Source organism: Ictalurus furcatus, chromosome 21, assembly GCF_023375685.1.
Source record: "Ictalurus furcatus strain D&B chromosome 21, Billie_1.0, whole genome shotgun sequence".
Lineage (NCBI taxonomy): Eukaryota > Metazoa > Chordata > Actinopteri > Siluriformes > Ictaluridae > Ictalurus > Ictalurus furcatus.
In genome coordinates, this window is record NC_071275.1 from 13,566,535 (window position 1) to 13,585,793 (window position 19,259).

Here is a 19,259-nt window from a genome sequence, read left to right on the forward strand (position 1 = left end):
TCAGTTTCTTTAACAAACAATTTAATCATGTTTTTACAAATTTCTGGTACAGATGTTATGTTTTTCACTATCACATTCTCTAGAGCTCTTATTGCTCTACCACTTGTGCACACACACCTGCCAACATATGAAAGAATTTTGTGTCTAGTCTAAATATTTTCTATATCAATGTCTATATCACTATTAAGCTGAAGATACACTATATCTGTATAGACCAGTGGGCTAGCCATTGCTAAGTAGTGAATGAACATGAGGTACTACTTTATAATAACTTCATCCTCTAATATAAGTCATTAATAGATAAGTTGTTCTTGATGATAAAAGTCCGGGTTACAAACAGTTTGTACACTAGAGGTAATAAAAGTAGTAACCTAAACACAAAATAAAAAGTTATTATTAGATGATGTGTTAATGATACTGGTTACAAAACCTTTGCATATATATTTTATATACAATTACATTTCCATTTACATTTGTTCATTTAGCAGACGCTTTTATCCAAAGCAACTTACAAATGAGAAAATACAAGCAATTAGTAACCCATATACAGTACAAATGACTATAACTTTTCTTACATATGTTTAAGTTAAAATAATCATTTTTCCTTGTTGCAAATGTTGATTTTAGGATAGATTTTTTGGTCTTTATTTATATATTTCCTTTATATATATATATATATATATATATATATATATATATATATATATATATATATATATATATATATATATATATATATATCCCTATATTTTGTTCTTTCTTTTTGCTAAAACAATGTTGATTATTTGAATGGACTGATAAAGCCCATAATAACAGAAGAAAATAGAAAATAGTTTGGTCATTCATCATGGAGGCAGAATTCAGTGTTATAAACTAATGCTTATAAATTATGTACTCGCAATTTTATGTAATTTAACAACATGAATAAGAATGAAATTAAATAGTGCTTGCTTTACATCAAGCCCTAAAGAATATTTTATACACTGTTATTACATGACCAATAAGGTAACTTATTAAAACTTTAATAAATATTAAGTATACTGAATCCAATAATATATACACATGCTTATGAAAGGAAAATAAATTTGGTAAATCTGTTTATGGGTAACTAATTATATGAAAATGGAGTTTAAGTATGAATAAATGCTTAACATCTATTAATTGGCTCATGAATAAGAGAGCGGTTATACTAAATTTCAGTATATGTATATATATATATATAGTATATATTTATACTAATATTCAGTATAAGTGAGTACGATATTGCTTTTATACAACAGTTCTATAAACAAGAAACTAATAGTGAGTAACTGACATTTTGGACAAATATTCTAATCCTGAGATCCCGTGAGCCACACTCACTTTATAGAACACGGATTTGTTCGTTCCTGTTAAAGGTGCTTCTGCTAAAATTTGCTTCTCTTCTTCCTTTTCATTTGATGAGCTTTCATATTTTTAGACAAAATGTATGTTCCTGAAAATGATTGTTTGCCATGTCCATCAATGATGTGACTAACACTAATGTAGTAACTGTTTCAAACTAGGGAGTGGAATTTTATGTGGCAAAGACAAACAAGTGACATAATACAAACAGTGAAACCTCCCTCTTGGAACACTGCTTGATCACTCAAATTAGTGGACTGGTACTAAGAGATGTAAAATAATAGTTAATAAACATGTAATGTGAACTTATTATAAAGAGTTAGTGAACAGCATGGTTAGGAATCGTATATGAAATCCCAAATCAGTTCTTACGTCAAGAATTAAACATCCACACAAACTTACTAAACACTGAATCAAGACACAGGACAGAAAGCATATAAGCAATGACAAAGCTGAATTGTGGAAAAAGCCCCCTCGCCATATATTGCAAGTGTGTCACATAGCTGCTGCTGCATCAGTAACCATAAATAAGCCAGTGTGCTTAATTAAGAGCCAAAATAAAGCTCAACAGAATTAACATTTGGGCTACACATACACATGAGGGATTTCCAGCCTCTGGAGATGCTAATTCGCTAAATGAGGTCAGGGACGTTGAAGGGCTGATTCACTGTATAGCACCAGTACTAAGATACAATGCAAAGACAAGATGAAATAGTCTAGATATGTGTGACTGAGATGTTTATTATTGTCTCTCAGCATAAGCTTTAATACATGCTTAAAAAAGGATTCCACTATAGTTCTTCACTGAGTTTAAAAGGGTTCTGCTTAGAATCTTTTGGAAAACACAAATTGTGTATTGTACGGTTCTACGTAAATCCTTTAAGAGTTTCCCCAGATAGACAACCCAAAGAACCTTTTAGGGTTCATATTATGATGTGACCTCTCATGAAGATTTAGGACATGATCATTTGTTAATTTTGAACAAAAGAATAATTATAAAATAAAACATACATTCAGATCATGTGAAACTTGAGAACATATTTGGAGATGTTGGCTAATTAAATTAGTCATTCTGAATTGCTCGTTCAAATCTCATGTGATTTGTTAGATTTCCTTGGCACCAAGATCATGTTTCACAGACTTTCAACAGTGCCCTGTCGTCGTTCCTTAAACAAAAATGAACCCCAAAAACATCCCAAAGAGACTTGGGGCAACGGACAGAGATGCAAAGTTTAGATGTGTGGCAACAGCTTAACATGGGGTCGGGTTTCTTAGGGCCCTGGCTATATTTAACCTAGTGATCTAACACCAGGCAGAGGGTTTAAATGCCACCCCTGCAGTTGGTGTGGAGCAGTTGTTGCCCACAGATCTTGTTCGGCACGAGCTCGGGGATACACACGTGCAGTGCACACATACACCACGCAGGACCTAGGACGTGAAAGAGCAAGTGAGGAAAGAAGAGAGCAAGCCAGTGGAGTGCACACTTCTCCAGCCTTAAGTCAGCCTAGATGGAGCTTTTTGAGACCAACCCGTACTTCTTCCCCGAGCAGCGCTTTTACGAAAGCGGTGAGAACTTCTTCCCTTCCAGGCTTACAGGGGGATTTGATCAAGGAGGATATCAGGACCGGAGCTCCATGGTGGGGCTGTGTGGGGACGGAAGGCTGCTTTCTAGCAATGTAGGTCTGGAAGACAAGCCATCTCCATCCTCCACACTGTCTCTGTCACTCTCACCCAACCAGGAGCAAGAGCACTGCCCGGGGCAATGCCTGCCGTGGGCCTGCAAGGTGTGCAAGCGAAAGTCGGTAAGCATGGACCGGCGTCGAGCGGCCACGCTACGTGAGAAGCGCAGGCTCAAGAAGGTAAATGAGGCATTTGAGGCGCTTAAGCGCAGCACACTGACAAACCCCAACCAGAGGCTACCCAAGGTGGAGATCCTCAGAAGTGCTATCCAGTACATCGAGCGGCTACAGGCACTTGTCAGTTCACTCAATCAGCAGGAGCATGAGCAGACTGGCCTGCATTACAGGTCCTCGGCTGCTCAGAGGGTAAGTTCTATCATATAGGAAAGTACATTTTGGGCAAAAAAATACCAGGAATATGGTAGCTTATAGACTGTCATGTCAATTATGGATCATTTGCAAAGCAATATATTTGTTCAATTCCAACATAGAGACCTGTTCTTAGCTACAGATTAAAATATATATATAGACTATATTGCATGTAAAGTACACCTGATTGTAACAAAATAATCTCAAAAATTGTGCTTTAACAGGTATTATCTATATTAAACCCATGACCATACTAACATACACTAGAATTGTGTACAGTTCCTTATACATATTTGCTCTTGGCCACACCTAAAACACAAACCGCTCCACATCAAGTTGCGTCAGTTGTATATGAATGGGTCAGTGTTGTGAATGATGGGCATTTGTGCTTATGTGTGTGTGTGTAACAGGTGTCATCCTCCAATGAGCAGGGTTCAGGCAGCACATGCTGTAGCAGCCCGGAGTGGAGCACTGCATCAGACCACTGCACCACAGCCTATGGCTCCACCCATGAAGGTAGACTCACTGAAATTAATGACACTTAGCTGTTTCAATACATTCAATAAATTTATAACTCCTTTTATCATTGAACAAGTTTCACAGGTTAAAGAGAAAAAAAAGATGATCTCACCTCATGATTTCTTCACGCAGATCTGCTGAACGAAGATTCTTCGGAGCAAGCCAATCTGAGATCTCTGACATCTATCGTCGACAGCATCACGGGCACAGAGGGAGCGCCGGTCGCTTACTCAGTGGACATTACGAAGTGAACAAGAGATGGAGTGAAGGAGTGTTGGAAGCGATACCATTCTAACATCCAGTTCCAGAAAGCCTATACCTATAAATACAGCACTACCTGTTACACCAAAAGCATGAAAACCCAAAGAAATCCATGAAAAGCCCCCTGGGTACAATTTCCAATCACATTTAGTGGTCCATCACAAATATTTCCAGTTGTTTTGTTATTTTTGGAAGATGTCCAAGCTAGCTAGTCTAGACTGATATGTTGTCCTTTGGAACTTTCCTCGATTTTTGTTTTTGCATTGTTTTTTTTTTTGCATGTGTGTTATGCCTACCAACAAATATTCATTTATGGGGCCAATGTTTTATGACTGTCTTGACCAATATTGCTTAATTTAACTAGTTCCATGATGCCATGTAAATACGTTCCTATTTTCTACTGAGTGGATCTGCTGGTTTATTTGTTATATTTTTTTGTTTGGAATAATTTATTTGGACTGTTTTTTTTTAAATAATAATAATTATAATAATAATAATAATAAAGATTGTTGTGTATTTGTACATGTGTTTGGTCATCAAGAATTCTTCATATTTGTTTCTCACACACATTCAAAAACATACCCATCCAGAAAACTGTTACATAGTTAAATATTTATTTCACATATATATTGTACATATATATATGCATATAGATTTACAGTGAAAGAAAAAAAAAGAACCTACAGAACATAGTCTCCTTCTGAAAACAAGTCAAGGAGAATTTTCACTTTAATAGACTTCACCCACATGCCTCATGTGGAATCTGATATAACTACTGTATACATATTTCTGTACACAAATAGACTATTTACAGACACTGAAACCTACGCACATGCACACAGATTGAAATATGAAAGAGAGCGGGATAGAGTGAGAGACAGAGAGAGCTAAGGAGAGAGAAAGCGTGAAAGAGATACAGAGGAAGAGAGGGGGAGAAAGAGATACACACAGAGGTGTGCGAGAGAGAGATGAAGAGGCAGAGATAGAGAAGGAGAAAGAGAGACAGACATAGAGAGAGAGACAGAGAGAGGTGAGCATATAAGGGAGAGAAAGACAGAGAGTGAGGGGGATAGAGAATTTTGAGAACAAGAGAGAGAGAGCGAGAGAGAGAGAGAGAGCGCTGCACCTGTCTTACATTTCACATTACTGTCATGAACTAGAGGAATGGCAGGGTGATAAATGCTACCAACAATCACAAGAGAACACAGTGCAAAAGCAGATGGCTTCAGTTACTGTCAGTTCAAATTTACACACATCATCTATCTGCTGGATTAAGGAGATGTCATCAGTGAGATGACAATAATGCTGAGGGTTGGTCCAGGTCAAGATTCAACAATTCAAAATGTCAAATAAGTTACTGTGAGTGTATGATCTGGTAAAACAACAGACAGAGAGACAGACAAAGAGAGAGAAGGGGGGACCAAAAAGATACAAAAATACATTTGGGCCATGAATCTGTGAATTGAGCTGTATTTGATCAGGCACACTTGGCAGATACAGAGATAAAAAAAAAAAATAATAATAATAATAAAAAAAGAGACAGCAGCACACCACAGGGTTTCAAGTTTAAGTGTTCAGCTGATGGATTCCTCAGCTGAGTATAGAGAATTAGAGATGATGAGAGAGAATAAGAGAGAGGGAGACAGAAAAAGAGAGAGCGAGAGAGAGACAGAGAGAGAGGAGAGCGATTGTCAGGTTTGTGGCATGCATGCTCCAACATGTCCCTCTCCTGCCAATAGTGTCCCATACAGTAAAATCGATATTCCAGTGTTACTTCACCTTTCATACACACATTATAATATATACTTGCTTTCTCGTGGGAATTTGGATTATGTTTCTGTATGCTAGTATTCTAAGTAAACAGGCAAAAATGGCTTGATTCATTACTTGGCATAAAGTACACACTAAACTACATATACATATACAGACATATACATAAATTAGCAAAATAGCTGCCTCAGTGGCACATGTCTTGAAATAGAATCACTGTTAAAAATAAATAAATAAATAAAAATACACAACAAAACAAAAAGACATCAATAGGATGTTATGTACTTGTAACATTTCAACAGTTTGATTAAGTAGTTACTGCTAATAGGAGGAACTTTTGCTCCTCAAATAATTCGAGACTCTTGGATTTATAAGGTTCTGTGTGACAGTTGTGAAGATATTGATCTATGTTTTGACCCACAAATACACTGATACTGCTTTTCACCTTTACATATTTGTACACTTTTATGCTAGGCATGCATCGATACCGCTACTGGTATTAGGTGTTGGTCTGAAACCATGCTTATTTACTTGTACTTGTAAAAAAGAAAATGCTCCAATACCAGCACCCAATATCATGTGACATATAGTAAGCCTAGTGTATGCTGAGGCTAATGGACAGACGACATGAAATGAGTGTAAACTGTAGTATGTGATAATATCAAAAGGAAGAACTACAGCATCTTCATACAATACAAGTAAACTGATGAAACAAGCATGAGAAGTGCCTTACTAGCAGCACACAGCAACAAATCCTGGCTATGAGTAGAAAAAAATGTCTGAAGATAAAAATGAAACTAACAGAAGGTCTTAGGCAGTAGTCTTGATGATCAGCCGGTCTTCTTCACTGTAATCCTACTTGATCCAAGCTAATAATGTGGCTAGCTAATGAAGATCATTTGATATGGACTAGCTAATGCCACAAAGAACTACGAAGCCTAGTTGCTTAATAGTCCCTCCAGGATTTCGCGATTTTACAATCTCAGAAATTAATGCAAAATCAAGCAAATGCCACAATATTCGGAGGAGCTTGCAATTTTTCAAAATTACCACATATTTCCTGCAGATTTGGGCCAAAATGCGTCATGTGACGTCATCACAACACGCATTGAGCAAAAGCCCCCTTCAATTCACGTGTGTCAAACATGAATACAGTTAAAAAGTCTTATTTACCAACAAACATCACTGCAAAAGACCATGCAAAACAATTTCGTGCAATTGCAATTTCACCAATTCAAGTAGCTTTCCGCAAAAAAGAAAAAGCACAAAAAACTCAACAAGTTACATAAAAATTTTTTTTTAAAAAAGCTGCAGCAAAATCAACCATTTTACAAAATCAAGTCTTATGTGCATTAAAACGCGTGTATGCCCTTTTCAACCAAACCAAGATACAGTGTAAACTGGGGAAACATAAACAGAGTTAAATAAGATGTTCTGTGTTATCCCTGATTGCTTAATAGTGACTAGGTTACTAATTTTGGTATCAGTATGCCTAATTTTAGCACTATTTTAGTGTAAAAAATCTCACATCATTCATTTATAGGTTAATAATATTCAGAACAAAGTCAGACAGAACCTTTATTGTTACAAGGTCTCAAACTGAGTTGTCACGTATGTATCAAGTATATGAAGACATGGATGGCTATTGCTTTCAGTGTTGCCTTGCTAGCAATTATACTTCTAGTTATGCAAATTTCTGTCTAATATGAAGGGTTGCATTAAGTCTTGGAAGTCTTGGAATGAACTGACATGTAGATGTGCACTGTTCATGTGATCGCAAACAATCTTCCTCAAATAACACCACAGATGCTACTGATATAATAAACCCTTTTCTACTGACCTGGGATCAGCTTGGCCCATTTGTAGGTTAACTATTTTATAACCAAAGCTGGCCTCAGATCAGCAGAAAAGGGCAGCTTAGTCCAAAACTTACACTGTCCAAAACAGTAGCTACAAGTTTAACACTGGTCAAAGAGTTTCAAACAAACAGAAACAGTCACAACTGAGACATGTTGTCAGTATTCATATCATATTGATATAATCTTTTCCATATACAATTCCAATATATATGTTATTTATATGCATTTTTTTTTAACATAAAAAAACAATTATAGTCAATTGTATATACAGACACACTGATTAATACCTTGCATAACCAGAGAGGGGGAAGCCTAATAAATTGCCATCAACACACCCTGGGGAATAGACTAAAACTGACAGACTAGGGCCAAGTACACCAGCTGAAAATTACCATCACAATGACTAAATAACTTGTGGCTACTAGAAAGTGACTCACACGACAATATATCTCCTCTAAGAGCAGCTACGCAAAAGATGCGTTCAAAAGTTCAAATTTCAGATTTTTGTTTAGTTTCTTTTTTTTGTCCCATCCCCCCAACCCCGCTTCCAATTGCACGTTGTCCATGAAAGCACTGGTTTCCTTTGGCAGGAGGGCATCTCCCCTTGAAATTTGGCATATCACTCTCGAAAGGCCGCGAGTGTGTGTCCATACAGGTAGTGGGAATGCACTGGCATGACAGAACAGAAAATATAGGAATCAGGAAACAGACTTCATGCAAAAATATTAATATAGCTAAACACAACTGGAAGTTAGAAACAAGTCAGCATGATTTCCTTTGAAAAGAGTTCTAGGTTCAATCAAGTACAGCAAATATTATTTTCAAGAGAAGAGTTTTTCATCATGTTTTGTCTTAAAACATAAACTAATTTCAGACTGGATGCATTGCTTTTTATACCCTTCCATGTAGTATTTTTAATTCAAGTTTTTAATTCATACAAAGTCCTTGTGAATGTAAACACCAGACCACATGTTATGCTGTGTTTGTTATACACACCATTTTTACTTTTTATTTTATTCATGGGTCAGTCCATCTCAAGTGGTCTAAATATTGTAAAGTTGCTTGCTTGAAGGTTTTTTAATTTGTCCAAAAAAAAAAAAGAAAAAAAAAAGTAATATATATATTAATTGACCCTGTTTGGCATTAGTTAGTTGGGATAGAAATGAAGTGCTGTAGAAGATAGGACAGATGTATTAGAAGCAAGAAAATCATTAAAACCAGGATTGGGAACCTGTTCTCTCAAGGAACTGTCAAAGGTCCAACCTTCAAAGGTGCTGTACAACAAACACTTTCCTCTTCAGATAAACTTCTTAAGAAAGCTAGAACCACTATTCCTTAGGGTAATATAGGCCTAAGCCATCCCTGATTGGCGCACATATGGTTGTGGTAAAGCTTCCCAGAGCTGCTTACCTGATAACATGAGTGTTGTTAGTAAAGCAGAGTTAGCAAGAGTAAGTCCTGATGGCAGAGGGATCAAGTCTCTGAGGGGCTTGGGGTCCAGCTATAATTCCACAGGGACAGAAGGAATACAACATGCAACGAGGAGGCAAAAAAGCAGCCTTATGAATGGATTTCACACTAGTACTTTCACTTGGCATCTCAACTAGAAAAAACTGGTGATAAGATTAGCATAATGCATGCTAGTTCAGTTTCACAAGGTTACAATCCTAGCATCAGCAGCCAAGCCAACATCTTAAGCCAGACAAATGCTCAGGCACATCAGTATATACTGTATACTGGTTCATGGTTAAATGTTTTGCAGGAATACATGTTAGCGATAATAGCATTGTGAGATGAATGCAGTAAGCCAGTAAGAAAGCTAAACTTGTTTACCCCAGAACCCCTTTTTTACCTTCAGGCTGCAGCTGTTTCTTGGGATTCATACTCATGGAGGAGGGAATGGACATGGTGGAGAGGCGGAAGCCAGCGGGTAGCGTCTCAATGGAACCAGGCATCATACCCAGGCCTTGGCCATCCCGTGGTCTGAAACGTTTCCTCCATGATGGGGATCTCCGAAAAGACTTATCATCACACTGTTAGGAAAAAATTGTGCAAGTGGGTACAGAAACAATAGCACTTATAATGACAAATTGGTATGGCAGTGATAAAGATCCATATGTCTATATTACAGATGTGAACTAGCAAGTTAATCACAGGCTGGTGAAGTAGATAGATCATCAGACATTTCTGTTAATGACAGAGTTACAAGATCTGAACTTTTCTCTAAACAATCAGGTTAGACTTTAAACCTAATGATCATACCTCCTCCAGGCGCCTGTCAGTCCCCAATGCCAACAGATTGTTGAACTCCCGTTCAAGGATCTGCCTGGCCTGAGATCAGGAACAGATACAAGGTATTAGAAAGACAATATATATTGTTTTAACTGTACTTGAACTATACACTGAACTTTGTAACTCATATAACCACTAATCACCATGGTGATCAGAAAAGCATCTCAGCATGCACAAAACATTGAACCTTGAGGTGGATGACACATCAGGTTTCATTCCTGTCTGCCAAGAACAGGAATCTGAGGCTATCATGGGCACAGGCTCATCGAAGATTGGGCAAAAAAAAAAAAAAAATCAGCTGGTCTGTTTTGATGACTCTGTGCCTATGATAACCTCCAATTCTTGTTCTTGGCTGACAGGAGTGGAACCTGATGTGATCTTCTGCTGTTGTAGCCCATCCACCTCAAGGTTCGATGTGTTGTGCTTTCTGAGATGCTTTTCTGCTCACCACAGTTGTAAAGAGTGATTATATGAGTTACTATAAACTTCCTGTCAGCTCAAACCAGTCTGGTCATTCTCCTCTGATCTCTCTCACCAACAAGGTATTTCAGCCTGCAAACCCTCCACTTACAGAATGTTTTTTGTTTTTCGCAACATTTTGTGCAAACTCTAGACACTGTTGTGTGTGAAAATCCCAGGAGATCAGCAGTTTCTGAAATACTCAAACCAGCCCATTTGGTACCAACAACCATGCCACAGTTAAAGTAACAGAGATCACACTTTTTCTTCATTCTGATGTTTAATGTGAACATTAACTGAAGCTCTTGATCTGTATCTGCATAATTTTTTGCATAAAATGTGGCTGCTGCCACACAATTGGCTGATTAAATAACTGTGAGTGCATTTCCCTGTACTAAGAAATGAATAAAAGACCTGTTTAATCTAAACAAACTTATAGCATAAGCCTAGGGGTGTCATATGACAGTAAACCAGTGAATCCATTTCCCAGGATGCACCACGAACTACAAACATGGCCAAAGTGGACTACACTTCCCACACACGTACATGTTCACCTTCTCCGGAGTTCTAATCACACACACCTGTTACCAATCTCACACACAATCACTCCACAGTATATAGAGACTGTTTCAACACAATGACTTTGTGAAGTATTATGCTCAGTTGCCATAGTCAGTCATGTACCAAGCTTTTATTCCTAGCTGTATGTTTTGTGGTTTTGATCTGGTTCTCGTCCTCGATATTCGAGTCTTGTCTTAGTCTAGTTTATCCAGTTTGCTGATCGCCTGACCATTTGCCTGTTTTGACCACGCTATTGTATCATGATTTGGATTCGCTGCTTATATCTCTTATATTAAAACTCTTATCTGCATTTGCATCCCTCCTCAACCTCCTTATGTGGCAAGGGGTAGTTGTTGAATTCCATCAATAACTTTCTAAAATAAAATGCAGCTATATACAGGGCATCATCCTATTAAAGTCTGTAGGCTAAATAGATGGTTATTCTACCACAAAATGCTAAATATAAATGTAATATCATACAACAAGGAGGATGAGTCAGACACGAGATAAAGTCTGACCAAAGTTAGTGAATTTTCAACTGAAGCAATGCAGTAAATAACTGCAGTTATTTATGCATTTTTGTGGTACTCATGCTCAATCTAAGGCCCTTCCATTTTTATTTTCAGCTATGTAAACTAATCTGCATAATCATACATTCTTCTCTCTGAAAAAAGCAGGTCCTTCTCTAAACTTCAACAGATTTGGAGCTTATTTTACAAATAACTTTGAAAGCATTCTGTGAGTTTTGAGTAAATGCATTTTCCCTTTTTTTTTCTCTGTAGAGGGAAACACGTCAGTTAGTAAATGGTAGTAAACGGTATCCACCCATACACTAGAGATGCGGAAGAGACATGAATACTCATGTCATCTGAATCCAGAGATTATTAAACAGTGATGCTTGAAACTGTAAATCATGCAAGAGTTTCATGGGCAAGTCAAACGTTTTGTGTGTGGATTCACTGCAAAAAAAAAAAAAAAGGGACATCTTAGAAAGTGAAAATATCTTGACTATAGTCAAGAAGTTGTAATAGTTTCTGTGATGAGAAACAGGATTAGCCACTTAGGATGATGCATTTTTCCTGTTTCTGTTTGATAGCTAGATAGCTACACGGAGATATGGAGGTGCGAGCCAGTAATGTGACCTGCTGGAGTTTACTGCAAAAGAAAAGTAGATCAGGATGTATACAGTAATATGAGGTTTCCCATATTATTACTTTTTTATTGGAACTATGATAAAGGTATCTTATGGCAATTTTATTAATATGGATAGATTGTTGGTGGTAGATTGTGCCTTAAATCATTAACTAACAAATTTGTGTCATCACTGCTCCTACTGCTGTCTGACTTCCAACTGAAATGCACAAGCGCGTCACATTTACCAATTTAATTGTACAAATCAGGAAGACAATTGTAACCAAAATTAATTTCTGGTTACATTACTGCCAGCACACAAAACAAATGTGCAGCACATTGCTTTTAACTCATATTCAGGTAGGAAAAGGAGTGCACATGGTGATTTATGGAAACTACCTGCAGATATTTTACAACGGCTACCACATGCTGGTTTTAGTTAAGTGGTGTGCAATGTACTGGCATGTGTTGTTGTGTTTGACATGTGACCTAAAGGTTTTCAAGCAAATTACCTATAAATGCACTTGTCTTGCTGTGTCTATGTCAATGTGAGAAACTGCTAATTTCATGTAAATGATAATATTTGGCTAATAAAACCAATCTTTATGTTAATGCTTGTCACCTGTGTGTTCTGCATTGGAATCTGCAGGATGAGGGCCAGGCTGCTGAAGTCAAACATCTCGTCCAAGGCGATGAGGGAACCATGTACTCCGCTCTCCTGAAGGTTATTGCTGTATTCCTTTAGCCCAATGGTCTGCACCCAGTTCATCACATGCTCATTTGTCCACACCAGAGTGTCTGTGGAGGGCCAGATAAATAACTAGCATTTCTATTTTTGGTCTGTGTTTAGGTCTTTAGGCATCATTTTATGGCTTAAAAACAATATAAGTGTTACACATATTTAGCAGAATGTCCCCAGAGGGTCAGAAGGGCATGATTATTTTACTACAGCTTCTGGTGGACACTGTCTTAACAACAACCTTTAATTTTTGGTCTGTAAATTTTTAAACAAATTAAATGATTGACATAAGCTTATATTTTATGGTGACTAGTGTTGTACAGTACATGATAACTTTATAGTTCACTGCCTGGTCAGAATGAACAGAATGAACCCATAGTAACATCATGGCATTGTGTCAACAGATGCATATTCCTGGTGATCTTTCCACACAGCTGGGCAGTCAACTTTAAAGGACAGCACACGTGTGTGCCCGACTACATTTACAAAATCTGCACGCGTGTGAGTGTGTCTTGTGTACATTGCTAGTGAGGCACATGAAAGGGTGCAGCAGCTGGATCGAGTTCATGTGTCATGCTCAAGTTCAGCAAGGCACGGGGCTTTTAAATGGATTTGACACTGAGTCTCAGCTGTTGATTTTTCCAAATGCAGTTACCACTAGATGATGCTGTTTGTCAGGGAAATTTATTTCTGCACAAATAGAAACAAAATGATTCCCTTAGAAACTTAGAGATCTTAGAAACAGAAAAAAAATCATGAAACTGAAAAAGAAATGAAGTTCATTGTTCTCTCAGGTTTGCTGATGGTGAAGTGGCTAGCTGCTTTATGTCCCGGGCACCCTCATGTCTGTGTTACCTTCTGGCTCTCCCTTTTAGTTACGCTGTCATAGCTAGTCTTGCTGGAGTCCCTGCTTGCACAGTGTACATTTTCTTTAACCATTACATGACAAGAGTATACTTAATAAGCTGTGTTCTCTCTCTCTTACTCATCCAATGTCCATTGTTTGAAGTGTTATACAAATAAAATTGAAATGAAATGGAATAAAATACAGAAAAAAAACTTGCCTTTATGTCTATTGTACTACTATTATGTCATGGCAGTTTCACCTTTGAGATCATGGTGGCACTCCTCTCTCCTTCGGTCCAGCTCCTTCCTATCGTAGTTGAGCCGCTTTAAGCACATGATACCGTACTGTAAACTGGCTCTGTTTCAATTCAAAACCATAAAAAGCAAGCTGTAAATTATAGTACATAATAGATATAGTAGAGAAGAGATTTAAAATTATACAAATCAAAATTATCAGAATAATTGGCAAGTCTCAGTTATACTCGATTCTGACCTCAGTCTGTTTTTCTTGTGCAAAATCACATTGAAATTTATTTCACTGGAGGAGCCAATGAAATAAATCAGCTAACTGCTTGAAAATTTATAAGAACTTCCCAACCCCTCTCGTGAATGGATTCAGATTTTTGGAACCAGCAGTATGTCCTACCTATGAAAGCTGTCCACCATTTTTAAGTGTGTGCGCAAGTCCTTCTTGGTGAGGTGGTCTAGCATGCGAGCATCCACCAGACACTCCATGAAGTAGCTGCGATACTGAGGTAGGCCCAGACTAGGCAGCCACTCGTTACCTATCCATTCGTGGTTCATGTCTCCATATGCCAGGGTCTGAAAATAACATGGTGTAGTTTGAAATTTTAAAATCTGATTTAAGGGTCCACAGAGAATTTACAGAGGATTTCTGTATTTGGATTGATTTTACTAGGACAGTTTTCCATGACACTTAGAAAGAACACATTTGTTTTCCTTTTATGCTAAAATTCTAAGTGATAGTAGAATTGTAGAATGTTGAAACATTGGTTATACTTTTCATCCTAGAAAGTCCCATTCCACTATTTGAGCACAGTACAACAAATAGAATAACACATCAGTCATTAATCATGTCCATTTATCTATAAGCCAAATAGAGATACAAAATCCAAAGCCTTATTTAATCTTTTTTTTTTTTTTTGTCTGAAATAATTCAAGTTGGCAACTTTCTGTTTGCTGTACTCCTAACAGAGTCATGCAACATGTTGAATTTAATGAGTGGAGGCACTGCAAGGCATTCATACTGTAGCTAATGATGTGCTGATCTGAGATACATCTCTCTCTTTCTCTCTCTCTCTCTCTCTCTCTCTCTCTCTCTGTCTGTCTCACCTGTGCCCAGCTCCCTTCCTCGTTCTCCTGTCAGCCAATCCCGGAGTGACAGCATGTTAATGCACAGCAGAGAGCGAGTCAGTCCATTTTCAAGCAGAGCTTAATTAGTACAGTCATGAGAAGGACAGGAAGGGTGCAATGCCAGCAGCAAACAATTCACAAGACAGTCCACATGAACAGATGACATTTAGCATTATCCTTAGGGTTTGAATTACAACACTATAAAAGCATACTGCATGCTGCTGATGTGTGAGTATGACAAATATTAATGTTGTATTAGTACCCATTATACTGTTACTAAATGAAAATTTTATACCAAAGTACTGTTGATTGGTCAGAATGTGTTGATTCATTTTCTATAACATCAGCCCTGACAGTATTTGTGACTACAAGATAAATCACAGGTTTATACAGTATTAACGAGCTCACTCAATCTAATAATAATTATAATTTCTACAGTTAGTTACAACAAGGACTTCTATGGCAGGTTTTTGGTTTTATTAACTCCAAGAGATTCAAAAGCTGATGACTTAATGTCTGTTTAGATCTGTTATCATTTAAGTGATAACAGGAATTAACTTGTTTTGTGGACATTCTACAACATTAAACGTGAGTATAAATGGATAAAAAGTATGACGTGTCATTCTTTAACAAAGAAAATGTTATCACTGAAAAATTGCTATGGTATATAATAGGAATCAAACAATTATGCAGTTATTGGAAAATAATCTTAGGGGTGGTAATGCATCACACCACCTCGTCATTGATTATTTTACTATAACAGCATGTCCAGGCATGTTTTATTCCTTGTTTAATTACATGTTGAATTCATGTTGAATTTTATTAGCGTTATTGAACACTAAACATGAACTTGCAAGATCTCAACTATAGATTCAATTCCCCACTTTGATTCATGGATAATTAAATTAAATGTTTAACCATGCACACAGCACTGATAAACACAAAACTACACTCCAATGTCAAAATGGCTGGTTTTCAGATACAGATTAAGTGTCATTTTAAAGTAAACTAATTCTAAACTGCAGGTGATTCTCTGGTTATTATCAGACTTAACCTTTGTCTGAAAAACCAGCCTGAAGGATATGCAAAGGCAGCGTTTTTGCAGGTTTTGGGGTTTATGGGAGGTGTTAAACAGGCACTAAGGAGACAAGGAAATGTAGCATATGCTTGGCACTGCAGGGGCAGAGGTGTAACCCAGATGGACTAACTGCTTTGGTGGAGGTTGCCATGTTCTCCATCTCCTCGTGAGTCACCCAGACATTTCCGGAGGACTGCATAGAAAAGAAGATGCGCGCGCACACACACACACACACACACACGGGGGGGAACTGGTCAAAGTGAGAAGAGAAAGCGCGACAGGTTCTATGTAAAGAAAAATAGTTTTTAAAATTTTTAGTGTGAGGTGGGAACACATACTGTATGGAACATAAGTCCAACACAGACTGTATTTTCACGAGCTTTTTTTGTTATAAAATACAATTGACTTTGCATTTGCATTGTGAAACACTGACAAAAAAATGGAGAGAAAATGTGTGTTTGGAGAGTTTGTGTGAAACTGCTAGCATATCAGGAACAGCACCATAAATGAGCAGTTTAATTAGAGACTAAGCACTATTTTTGTGCAGGTGTAAGCATATCACAATGCCTAGACCACACTAGAGGATAACTGGGCAGATTGATGATTGTAAAATGTGTGATTTTATCCTGGTCTTAAAAGATTAGATTCCCAGATTATTCTGTAATGTGTAAAATCTTAATACATCTGATCTACTTGCAGTCTAACAAATGATAAGTGTTCAATTAAAAAAAATATTCAATACAACTTAACATGATGCCATGAGTGAAACACAGATACCTAGTTGTAGCCTAAGTGTACTGTACTCCTGCATGTTTATTCTGAAATCATATTTGTTCATGAGAAATGCTGCAAGATCTCACATTCTGAAAATCAAGATGAATGGTTGGAGATTGGTTTTGGGAGCATAAACTTAAAGTATGTGGTGTTTTATTTTGGGCAAATCTTATAGGTTGGTGGGTTTGCTGAGGGTTTGATGGACAAACCAAAACAAACAAAAAAAATCTTATAGTCAATCATATCTGGGGTATCTCACATGTAGGATTAGGATCAGTTAGGATTGTTCAAATATTTGAGTGTGGTCCAGGAATATAACATATTGCTGATTTTGCTTGGTGTAAGCCAGTTTTGTCCATTTGCTATTTTCATGACCAGAAATAAACACACGTGGGTGGAGCAGCAGGGGTTGGACAATTTCTATTCTAGGGGTCAATATTCTGCCAGAGCACTGATATATCTGAACCTACTTTGGTCCAAAATTATGTTAACATTATGGCTCAGTTATAAGGCCAAAATACTTACAATTCTTTAAAAGTCAAATTCTTATAGCCTGGTTTTATAAATGTTCCTATTTGAATACAACAGACTACTTCATTATTAACTTTGATTTATTAGTGTAAACTAATCATATGTCATAGCAAGAATGTCATTTTTTTGTTGTTTTGTTTTTTTTTTAAGAAAAGAGTGGAGTTTATTTGGAATTGACTAACCACACTTCTTGATAATGCATTCATTCTGACATTTTTTTTCACAATGACACTGCACTTTTGACACTGAATTTTTCTTGTGGTCCACTATAGTTTCTATAACACTTGGATAACTGCCAAATTCACAAAAGTCTTGTTTAATGTTTTGCATTTCTTTGTTAGATATGAAGGAAATAGATGAATATGTAATTGACATACAGTCCACTCTGATACTATTGGAAAATTTGGATGGTCTGATACAAAATATGCGATGTTCTATGTTGTTTAAAACATGCAGATCTGCACCCCTGGTCATAGCCCATACAGTCCCCTCTGAAACTATTTTACCGGCAAGGCCAATTCACTTGTTTTTTTGCTGTAGACTGAGATCAAAAGTTGAATATGGGAAGAGAGATTAGAATTTAGCTTGTATTTCCTGGTTTTTATATGCAGATGTTTAAAACAACATAGAACATAGCATATGTTTTTAGTGCAGTGGTTGGGCCATCAGAAGGTCATGAATTCAAATCCCAGCACTGTCAAGCTGCCACTGTTGGGTCCTTGAGCAAGACACTTAACCTCCATATGCTCAGGATAAAAGTGTCAGCCAAATGAGGTAAAAGTAAACAATTTATTACTGGTTTGCATGTCAGCATGTGAGAATATTGCCAATATATTTTCTATCTGATAAAAATAATTAGTAGATGTTTATCTCAATTGTGATGTGTAATACAGAGTGGGTCTTGTGGTGGAGTTAAGGGTGTAGCTCTTACGGTGCGTGAGGTGAGTGGGGCTGAGGGACTGGTGAGTGACACCATCTCCTGGATGGCCAGCCTGAGCTTGAGCCTGTGCAGTGGGTTGCTGATGCCGATCTCCCTCTGGATCTCTGTGTCGGACAGCGCAGACATGATGGCACCGCTCTTCACATTAGCACGGCAAGCCGCTACGTACCACGCTGGCATGCCAACCCACAGCTGTGGGACGGGAGAAAGAAACATTTTTGTCAATGGCACCATCATCGTCATTATCGTTATCACAGAGCAGTGAAGTGTTTTCATCATTTCTGTCATCTTCCTCGGAGTGATTACTGTAATTATAATCATCACCATAATGGCTGCATGGTGTGTGTATGTGTGTGCGCAAGAAGCTCTACCTCAAGCCAAGAGACCACCGTCGGGCCATCCCACTGAGCAAACGGAAGGCCTTTCCTCCGTGCATCTTCCAAAAGCTCGTGCCTGACAGTCAGAGGAAGAAAAGAACTAATGATTTATGGAACATTTTCAATTGAACAGATGAAAGACCAAATATTGGATTACTCTCAGTTTCTCTCAGTGTAATAGTGTAGATTCCAGATATCTGATATCCTTACTAACAACTGTTTTTACCTTATCATTAATACAAAGTTATTAAAAGCTGTTACACAATGCTACCATTATAATAAGTCACAATAATTTTGGCCTTATTGATTGAAATCAG

The 19,259-nt window shown here is 37.4% G+C and overlaps 2 protein-coding genes across 2 annotated transcripts in view; one reads left to right on the top strand and one right to left on the bottom strand.

The window, feature by feature from the left end:
- The first annotated feature begins 2,497 nt into the window (after positions 1 to 2,497).
- myog (myogenin) lies at positions 2,498 to 4,997 on the top strand. The gene is made up of 3 exons (XM_053652609.1): positions 2,498 to 3,428; positions 3,842 to 3,947; positions 4,083 to 4,997. The coding sequence occupies exons 1-3, from the start codon at positions 2,892 to 2,894 to the stop codon at positions 4,199 to 4,201; spliced, it is 762 nt and encodes a 253-aa protein (XP_053508584.1). The 5' UTR covers positions 2,498 to 2,891; the 3' UTR covers positions 4,202 to 4,997.
- A 3,935-nt stretch (positions 4,998 to 8,932) lies between these two features.
- The window catches only part of ppfia4 (PTPRF interacting protein alpha 4), a 29,462-nt gene continuing 19,135 nt past the window's right edge, over positions 8,933 to 19,259 (bottom strand). The window contains exons 12-21 of the mRNA XM_053652601.1: positions 18,937 to 19,018; positions 18,557 to 18,757; positions 16,451 to 16,513; positions 15,222 to 15,248; positions 14,515 to 14,690; positions 14,129 to 14,226; positions 12,906 to 13,081; positions 10,103 to 10,171; positions 9,693 to 9,873; positions 8,933 to 9,341 (exon numbers count right to left, since the gene is read on the bottom strand). Coding sequence (XP_053508576.1) covers positions 9,283 to 9,341; positions 9,693 to 9,873; positions 10,103 to 10,171; positions 12,906 to 13,081; positions 14,129 to 14,226; positions 14,515 to 14,690; positions 15,222 to 15,248; positions 16,451 to 16,513; positions 18,557 to 18,757; positions 18,937 to 19,018 — 1,132 coding nt within the window. The 3' untranslated portion in view covers positions 8,933 to 9,282. The remainder of the gene's footprint in view (positions 9,342 to 9,692; positions 9,874 to 10,102; positions 10,172 to 12,905; positions 13,082 to 14,128; positions 14,227 to 14,514; positions 14,691 to 15,221; positions 15,249 to 16,450; positions 16,514 to 18,556; positions 18,758 to 18,936; positions 19,019 to 19,259) is intronic.

Coding starts and splice junctions, on each gene's coding strand:
- myog (XM_053652609.1), top strand. CDS start 2,892: ATGGAGCTTTTTGAGACCAACCCGTACTTCTTCCCCGAGCAGCGCTTT. Junction 3,429..3,841: donor GGTCCTCGGCTGCTCAGAGG/GTAAGTTCTATC, acceptor TGTGTGTAACAG/GTGTCATCCTCCAATGAGCA. Junction 3,948..4,082: donor CTATGGCTCCACCCATGAAG/GTAGACTCACTG, acceptor TTCTTCACGCAG/ATCTGCTGAACGAAGATTCT.